This window comes from Salvia hispanica, chromosome 6 (genome assembly GCF_023119035.1).
Source record: "Salvia hispanica cultivar TCC Black 2014 chromosome 6, UniMelb_Shisp_WGS_1.0, whole genome shotgun sequence".
Classification (NCBI taxonomy): domain Eukaryota; kingdom Viridiplantae; phylum Streptophyta; class Magnoliopsida; order Lamiales; family Lamiaceae; genus Salvia; species Salvia hispanica.
In genome coordinates, this window is record NC_062970.1 from 28,476,624 (window position 1) to 28,486,240 (window position 9,617).

The 9,617-nt window shown below is 34.0% G+C and overlaps 1 protein-coding gene across 5 annotated transcripts; it reads left to right on the forward strand.

The window, feature by feature from the left end:
* Positions 1-3,973: 3,973 nt before the first annotated feature.
* Positions 3,974-7,667, forward strand: LOC125192077 (1-acyl-sn-glycerol-3-phosphate acyltransferase BAT2, chloroplastic-like). Of its 5 annotated transcripts, none has more exons than XM_048089528.1 (7): positions 3,974-4,200; positions 4,376-4,476; positions 5,235-5,307; positions 5,742-5,939; positions 6,022-6,428; positions 6,589-6,690; positions 7,139-7,667. In XM_048089528.1, exons 1-7 carry the CDS (start codon positions 4,131-4,133, stop codon positions 7,352-7,354), a joined length of 1,167 nt encoding a protein of 388 aa, XP_047945485.1. In that variant the 5' UTR covers positions 3,974-4,130; the 3' UTR covers positions 7,355-7,667. The 5 variants fall into 5 exon arrangements, with proteins under 5 accessions (XP_047945485.1, XP_047945487.1, XP_047945486.1 ...); XM_048089530.1 differs by having other exon boundaries at positions 4,376-4,425; XM_048089529.1 differs by having other exon boundaries at positions 4,382-4,476.
* The last annotated feature ends 1,950 nt before the right edge of the window (positions 7,668-9,617 follow it).

Sequence of the window (9,617 nt, forward strand, 5' to 3'; positions counted from 1 at the left end):
AGTGAACGTAAATGAACATTTCTCTTTCTTCCCTTAGTTTTTATAGGTCGGCTTGGGCAACTTCTTGATTCCTTGCTCCTATTGGATTACTTCTAGAAGTCAACTCCTTCTTGGATTCAGGTATGGCAACTCTGCCCTCGCCCAACGATGTGTGTAGACTTTGTCAATCAGGTGCTTCATTTTCTCCATCATTTAATCACTTCCATCTGTCATTCCCTTGTTCGTTCCAAGTTCCCATTCCTGCACACTTCAAATGCACATTATATCATGCAAAACAAGTGAATTATCCCACTATTCCAATGCAATAAACGGATCTTATCACCTAATCAAGCTCATTAAATACTCTTTAAATGTGGAGGATAGATCAACATAGTACATGTATATAGGTATACTGGATATGCAATTTACATGAAAATTCAGAGCTATACACGAAAATAAAATAATGGAATAAATCTATCTCCATATATGGGATGAGATTTTCGAGATGGAATCAAATTTTACAATGCTCAAACATTAGTTCTCCGAACTTCTTAGGTTGTCATATTTTCTTTTTCACATTTAGGATTTACGCCATATATTATTCAAACTCATGATTAAAAGTAATTGACTTGAAGATTTGAGGTCGAATCTAAGAGTGGCGGCAGTAGTAGACCCTACTCTATAAAAAGAATATCACATATTAAAGACATTCCGGAATCCATAGAAATGTGCATAGGATCCGTTTATATACCCATAGAAATAAGCCATATTTCATTTTTTGATATATACTACTATTCAACAATTACAAAGGTAAATGTAGAAATATATATATGAGGTGAATAAAAATGGGGATATGCATAGTGGAGTAGTGAATTTGTGTCCGTTTTACTGCAAAAAAATTAAATACATTCTCTTAATATATTTGAAAGTTGAAGATACTGTAATAGATAAGGTATAGTTTATACTGAAACAAATTTTTTATGTTTTGTGGAAATAAAAGTTTACACAAACAATAAAATATTAATAAAAAATTTAATATGCACAAAACATTACAACACTATACTTCGCCAATTAATAGCATCTATATCTATCTATATATAGCTAACCGTTGAACAAGAATAACTGACAACCCATAATCAAACATAAGTATAAGACCTATTACAAGAATAACTGACAACCCATAGTCAAACATAATAAGACCAATTCAACACCATCAACATAAAACACACTTCTCCAACAAACAAAATATCACAACAATCCTGAAAACTAGTACACTACATTTAATCTCTATTTCCCACTTGTCACGCAACCCAAACCTATATATATGATTCAAATATAGACATCCATAAAAAAAATTGGAAGAAAAAATGGTTGGACCAGGACAAGAAAATGCTAAAGGACATCCGCCAGCGGGGGATGGATACCAGGGCAGGCCGCGGCCAGTCTCGGCCACCCAACATACGCCCGAGGTGCTCCACCAGCAGAAGAAGCTACCCATGTGTCCGGCAAAGGCTGCAATAGGTGGCTTCGCGATTGTGGCCGGGATCGGCTACTTGACGCTCTATTCTAAGAAAAAGCCGGAGGCCTCCGCCCTTGACGTCGCCAAGGTCAGCTCCGGCACTGCCACCCCTCAAAACACTCGCCCCCGGAACTAGACCAACCGCGCCCGCGGTAACGGTTATGTTGTTAATGTTATGTTCATGTGTTTTTTGTTGTTGCAGTTGACAATGCTTGTTTAAATTATTGTTATGTGTTTTTTAAGGCCATGTGTGGGCCTTTATTCTAGTTTGATGACATTGAGTAAATCGTCAAAATGACTCATAGTCATGAATTCCACATATAGCTTTTCCTACAACTTTGGTGAGAAATCATTAATTAATTAATTAAATACATAAGCAGTCAATATTTAATTAATATATTATCACTTTTGGCAATTAATATCGCTGTAATAACAAGGGGTAAAAAAGTAATGTGAATTCTTAATATTATCTCACTAATCAAAATATGCTTAAAGAAAATTATTCGAAAAGAGGTGAAAATTATTCGAAAATACTATATAGTTATTTTTTGCTATTTTGGTCCATCCTCTACGAAATTATTGCACTTTTATAATTGAAACAATTTTTAACTCTACGAAATTATCTACTAACATTACTTTAACTATAATGTGTTATTATCTCCTTTATTTTACAATCTCTTGTTAAAATTATGTTGTTTAGTGTAACAGTCACACTAATACGAATATTAGTAAATTTTTAAAAGAGTAATACTAGTTATATTTTGAGTTGAGAAATGGACTAATGTGAGTGGAGAAATGACCTAGTAAAAAAGTACTAGTACTACTACATTTTTGCTAGGGCAAATAAAAAAATTTCATACAAGGTGGTCCAAAGAGAACAGTTATAAATAGACATTGATATTTTAATTTATAATTAACTATACTCTACAAATGCAATTTTTTAAAATTTATAATAATGAATAAATAAATTAAAAATACATGAGAATTTAAAACAAAATTACACAAAGGTATTGGTTTTTAAAATTTTTAACACAAATACTACCTCCTTTTTTAAAAATAGCAGCTCTTTCCTTTTAAGTCCGTTTCTTAAAAATAACAACTTTCAAACTTTCCATTTTAGAAAAATTTTACACACTTAATAAAGTGGACCTCATCATCCACTAACATTAATTTTATTACTCTCTCTCTCTCTCTCCCCCCTCTCTCTCTCTCTCTTATTTTACCAAATTGTGCATTAAAACCCGTATTGTTTCAAGCCTTCCTATTTTAAAAAAACGGAGGTATTATTAAGAAGAGTAAACTACATAAATGGTACACGATCTTTCACTTTCGCACATAAATGGTACTTAATCTTTATTTTATATCGTTTTGGGAACCTATAAATCACATTTTTGGTACCTGATGCAATTTTCACTCCAAAATACCCTCTAAACAAATTCATTTTCCATTTATGTCATAAAGGATATTTAGGGTATTGACAAAACTAGTACCAAAAGTGATATTATAATATCTTCTCTCATTCTCCTCACTCTTTATACTATTATTATTAATCAATATTAATATTATTATTTTAATATTATAAATTAATAATTCATTTATTTTCTAATATCATTTAAATATACTTAATCATAATTATACTTATAATTATATTTAATTACTATAATAATATTATTGTTATAAGAGTAAAAACTAGTACCCTCTCCGTCCCATAATAGATGGCATACATGGAAAACGGCACGTTATTTTAAGAGATGTTGTTTTGTGTGTTGAGTGGCGAGAGAAAATAGTATTTTTATATTAATGTGAGAGGGAACTTTTTTCAAAAAAAGAAATGTGACATCTTTTATGAGACAAACTAAAAAGGTTGTGACATCAACTATGGGACGGAGGGAGTAATAATTAATAAATAATTATTATTATTTTATATTAACTTAATAACTAATCAATATAGTCTTAATCAAAATTTAAAATTGTGAATTATATTCATAATGATAAAGAGTTGAATATTTTTAGTTAGGTGTTTCAACCCTAAAATGAGTATAAATAATTTAATTAAAAATATTCAATTAATTTAATTACTTTAAATAATTAATAATAAATGTTTTGTTATTGATTTATATCATGAATGCAATTAAATGTATTTATAAAACACTAAAAAGAAATAAGAAAAAGAAAGAAAAGAAAAAAGAGGAAATATAAACTAAGGAGAAAAAAGGAAAAAAGAAAAAGGAAAGAAGAAAGAAAAAATACTAAAAAGAAAAATGAAAAAAAAAAAGAATAAAACTAAAGAAGAAAAAAAGAAATAAAAAAAGAAGAAAAAATATTACATATTTGGTTCTATTTAATTGAAATATTTAAAAATACTATCATTCATTAAAAAAAAGAATTACTATAATTATTTTTGTTACGGAGTATCAAATGATATAAAATAAAGATGTACAGTGAAAGATCAAGTAGCATAGCAGATACCATTCATGTGGTTCACCCTGTTAAGAATGCAATTTTCAAATCACGAATCTCGATGCAAATCCCCAAATTGAAAAATAGAAATTCATCATCCTACTCTATCTCCAACAGAAGACTCAGTTTCAGAAGATGTGATCATACATACTCGACAAATTAAGCAAAACAGATGGAATTATCAACTCATTTCAGCGGTTCGAGTTTTCACTCATCATTTTCGCGTTCACATAATCATCACTGTGAGTTCTCCTCTACCGCATCCTGTATTTCTCCTCCCCCCTCTCTCTACATATACCCTGTTTATAGGATATGGATGTTGTGTGTGGGGATTAGAGTTTATGCATCGATGTTATGTAATGTATTTGTATTTTCTAGGCTTTCTAATTTTGTTTTGGGTAATTACTGATTTTGCAGTTGCAGGTAAGAAGGGTCAATCGGTATTTGTTGGGGCTTGCAGTGGAATGGTAATTAAATCACTCACGCGCTCTAGACACGATGAATCAGAGAGATACTCCGTATGAGTTTTTGTTATTGAAGTATGATTATGCTTCTGATTGCTCCTATTTTTGCTTGTTGACTTGTTTACACTGCCGTTGTTTATGTTTAACTAATCTAAAGTATACTTGCCGAGAAACAGGACTTGGGTATGGTGAATTTGATAAATCTTGATGGAACGTAATTGAAGAGTTGTATTAACTGATATTGCAAGTTTGGTTGTTTGAACGTAGTTGCAATCGTACAAATTTGAAACTGAATTCAAATATGTACTCCATATTTGTGCATGCGAAACTATTTTTTAAAGCTTTATAATTCATTTTGCTTACACTCAACTTTCCTGCTACCCATTTTCATCTTGTGAAGCGAAGAATGGAATTGAGAGAAGGCAGGAATAGTGTTAAGTATTGGTATTTGAGTTGATGAATGCAAACCCCTCTTAAAAACCTTGCTCTATGCATCGGAAAACTTCCACTTGATATACAGTGTCTATCGTACTTATCAGTGCTTAAGCCTTCTCATACAGACCCGTAGTTTAGAGAATAATCTAAAGTGGATTACTAAGATTTATCAATATAATGTAAAACATTGATGGTAAACTGAAATTTAGCAATTATAAGCATGTCTGCTTATAGGAACGTATATAGTGCTAATTTGTTCATAGAAATTAGATTTTAGCCTGGTTTATCAGGTCTAGATGATACACTTTGCATCCTGGAAAGTTTTTCTGCCAATCCGATACAATGACCATTCTGTTTCTGAACATTGATTTGAGCAGTTGGCTTCTTCTCATGGATTCCAGTTTAGCTGTGTTGTACTTAAACAGAACACTCAAAGATATTCAGAGACATGTGAGTGAACCTCCTTTATGCATTTAGAGTTAACCCTTGAAATGTTTTATTCAACTTGGTGTGTGTATTTGATTGCAAAGAGCAGATTTTATATTCTGAACTAGAATCGTTCAATATGAAATGCATTCTCAATAAATTTCACATTTAGAAAAGCGTGTGGGTTTCTCCCTGTACACTTCTCTCCTCTTCTCTGCCAGTTCCTTTATTTTCTTGCCGTTGGATGTTATTGCTTCCAAAACTGATCTGCCACATTTGATGGAGATTTTTTCCTTTGATCTATTATCTTATTCCAGTTAAGAGAACTTACCTAATGTTCTTATAAGGTCAATTTTGGAAGTTTTACTATATTGCTTTTAAGTACTATCTGCTAGGCTACATGTGATAATCTTAGTGCTATTAATTGCTCTTAATTGGTTTTCTTTTTGCTTATGTAGATGTCCACACACACGAAACAATATGTGGTTTGAGGAAAAAACATTATCCTTTTCAGAGCTTTTTGAGCCATGCAGACGAGCTGCACAGAACATATAATGGTTGTGGATGTCGTAGAAGGAGAAAAGTTTTAAGAGACTTGGTTGTTAGATCTGAACTTGCAGATGCCGGGACTGCTGGAGCTTCATATCCATCATCAGGTGTGCTTTTAGTCCGGTCTATTTCTTTTTAAGTTGGAAATCTTCTTAGTCCCACCACTCACTTTTCTTATCCTCATTGCAGAAATTTGGTTCAATTCAAAGCTAAGAGGAATTTGCTTCTATATTGTAACATCTCTTGCTGCCATCACTTTATTCGTGCCAATGGTTCTACAGCATCCATTTGTCCTAATGTTTGATCGATATAGAAGAAAAGCCCAGTATCTTATAGCTAAAGGCTGGGCCTTTTTGACAGTGTCTCCTTTCTTCAAGATTGAGTACGAGGGATTGGAAAATCTCCCTCGAACTGATACCCCCGCCATGTATGTGTCCAACCACCAAAGCTTTTTAGACATACATACTCTTCTGACTCTGGGGATAAGCTTTAAATTCATTAGCAAGACATCAATTTTTCTTTATCCAATTATTGGATGGGCTATGTTTCTACTGGGTGTTATCCCTTTAAGGCGCACAGACAGCAGAAGCCAATTGGTATGCGATACCTCCTTTGATATTATGTCATACTAAAGTAAGTTTGTTGTTCAATCATAGACTCGTATTCCAACTAGATAAACTAAGGAACATGAAATAGGTTTTTCCATCTAGTTAGGGGATTAACTTGTATATTGAATAGAAACTACTTTAAATGTAGGAATGCCTTAAGCAGTGCATTTCCCTGATCAAGAAGGGTGCATCGGTCTTTTTCTTCCCAGAGGGCACTCGAAGTAGAGATGGAAAATTGGGTACTTTTAAGGTATGTTTTTTTATTTTTTTTGCATATTAAATACTACTCCAGCATTTATTGCTGCTTAAATTAAGCTGCAAATTTTCTTTGATTGGTAGTCATAATTGTACCCCGATGTGGGTAGGATGTTGAGGTTTGTGCATCCTTTAAAGTCCCTTTCCTCTCGAGGGATGCTGACAGATGTTGATTTGAAATTGCATAAACACTGATAAATCATTAACTATTAGCCTTTTAAGAATCTCTTACCTCAATAAACATATTGAATACATGATGCAAGGAAACTTTGTCTAGTATGTTCAGAAAATCCAGACTGATTTAGTCAACATGTAGGGACGGTGTACCTGAGCAATATATGTTGGAATAACCTGTCACCTTTGCTTATGTGAACTCCCCACATACTACGCTGTATATTTCCATTCCATAAATTACTCTTGATCGATGGTTGATTAATTTGTAGAAAGGAGCGTTTACTATTGCTGCGAAGACTGGGGTACCTGTTGTTCCAATTACTCTGATTGGAACAGGCAAAATCATGCCTCCTGGAATGGAACGAGAAGTGAATCCAGGATCTGTGAAAGTTATCGTTCATCCATATATAGTAGGAAATAATCCGGATGAACTCTGCAAGAAGGCTAGAAATATTATTGCCCAGGAACTTATTCGTCAAGGCTAGGTGACCTTAACAATTTTGTCTCTCTCTCTCTAGAAAGTAAGATTTAGAGGAGCACTGAGATAATATGAGATGAGAGCTTTTGCTCATCTGCCTTCTGTTCCTGTGTATCTACTGGTTTTAGCTTGAGTCAAGAAATGAGTTCACTTTGCGATAACCTTTTTTAGTAGGTCCTTTGTGGAACTGTCTCACAGATTAGGAGTCGTCAAATGGTATGATCTAAGTAATACTTTTGCAAGTATTATTTGGATTTTTTTTGTTCCACGAGATTTTGTTTGTAATTTTTTACTTACATATTAAACCAAATGTTCGATTCTTTGTGGTTGTGGTTGTGGAAGTTGAGAATTCTGGTGGGGGCAGGGGCTGGTGGTGGAGAGTATCGGTGATGCTAGCAGGTGGTGGTTCTGGGGGAGGCATTGTTGAGCTTATTGTTTATTACTCTCAGTTTTATTCAAGATGACTACTTTCTGGGAGAGGAATGTCTGAAGACAAAGGTCTTGAGGTTAAGCGCTTCGTGTCGTGGTCTTTAAATTTTTATTCATTTACCCAGAAAAAAAAAAGAAAAAAAGAAGAGAGAGAAAAGATGTGGTTAAATATTTTTAATGAAAAGAGAAAACAAAAATTTATTCCAGAAGTAGAAACTGTCATCTTGAATGAGAATTTGTTTTTATTGGGTAATACTCCCTTCGTCACACATAATTTGACTTAGTATTCCAATTTGAGCCGTCCCACATAATTTAACAAACTTCACTTTTATCATTTTTGGTAGTGGATTCCATATTCCACTAATTCCAGAGGTCGCCAAACCGAATCGGCCCGGAACATTCACCGGCGGTTCGGAACCGTGAACCGGAACCGCGGTGACGGTTCGGAACCGGATAAGGTTCGGCGGTTTCGACGGGCCGGTTCAGATTCTCATGAAACGAAGAATCGTAACCGGCGGTTTGCCGGTTCCGGCAGGCTTTTTCAGGCGGCAGGCGTAGGGTGCAGAAATCGGCGACGAAACCAGCGGTTTGATCGGAAACCGGCCAGAAACCGTCGGTTCCGGAAGCTTTTTCAGGCGGTCAGGCGTAGGGTTGCAGAACGGGCAGAAACCGGCGACCAAACCGCCGGTTTAGTCGGAAACCGGCCAGAAACCGCCATTTCCGGCGGTAAACCGGCCGTTTTCAAAATTTTGAAATTTAATTTTTTTTTATTTTTTTTTTTATTTTTTTTTTATTAAATCTGATTTTTTCTCCTATAAATACCCCTTCTCCCCTTCATTTCTACTCACCCCATTCTTGTGTTAACAAAGATTTCTCTTTTCAATCTCACAATTTCTATCATCTCTATCTCCATTCTGTCTAATTGCTCAAGTTGTTTACTACTCCCTCCGTCCCATGTTACTTGCACTTTTGCTTTTCGGCACGTCACAAACTCCTTAAATTTTTTATAGTTTAAGTTAGAATTAATGCATTTAATTAATATGTTAGAGCACTCCCAATGCTCTCCCTAAAAACTCTCTTATTTCTCCCTAACTCCTGCCACATCAGCGCCACATCAACACCAAAATTTATCCCCAGTTTTTAGCCAACTTTTAGCCAACTGCTCCAATAGTTTCTCCCTTATTTCTCCCTAACTCAACATTTCATTTTTACATCATTACTAATTTAATTGTTTTATTTTTGTATATAATAAAGCTAGCTAATATATAAGACAAGACAAATAACAGTAATAAAGTTCGTTGTATTAAACACGAGTAAAAAATTACAACGACGAAAATTAAAAAAAAATAGGGGGGAAATTATTTTAAATTAATTATTAAATTTTAAATTTATAGGGGGGAAATTAAAAAAAAAAAAAAAAACTATTTTTATCGCCGGATTATCGCCCACAGTGGTCGGCGATAATCCGGCGAATTTTCGGGATTCGGCGTTAATTCGGTAGAATTAACGCCGGATTATCGCCGATTCCTCCCCATTGCCGGTGAATTTTCGGCGATAATCGGCGATAAAACGCCGGATTTAACGCCGAGTGCATTGGGAGTGCTCTTAGTTTAAGTTAAGAGGTCCTTTATTAAGTGACGTCTCATTACACTTAAAATTCTAACTTAATTACACAAAAAAATCAATCTTAAATTTACGGCCTAAAATGAAAAGTGCGAGTAGCATGGGACGGAGGGAGTATAATATTTGTGCAAATTGTTCTTATAATTTACTTCAATTGTCTATCATAATAATATCATCCCTCACTACTCTAGTTATACTCTCTCTTTATTTTTTAATTT

Coding starts and splice junctions, on each gene's coding strand:
- LOC125192077 (XM_048089528.1), top strand. CDS start 4,131: ATGGAATTATCAACTCATTTCAGCGGTTCGAGTTTTCACTCATCATTT. Junction 5,940..6,021: donor AGCTTCATATCCATCATCAG/GTGTGCTTTTAG, acceptor TCCTCATTGCAG/AAATTTGGTTCAATTCAAAG. Junction 6,429..6,588: donor CAGACAGCAGAAGCCAATTG/GTATGCGATACC, acceptor CTTTAAATGTAG/GAATGCCTTAAGCAGTGCAT.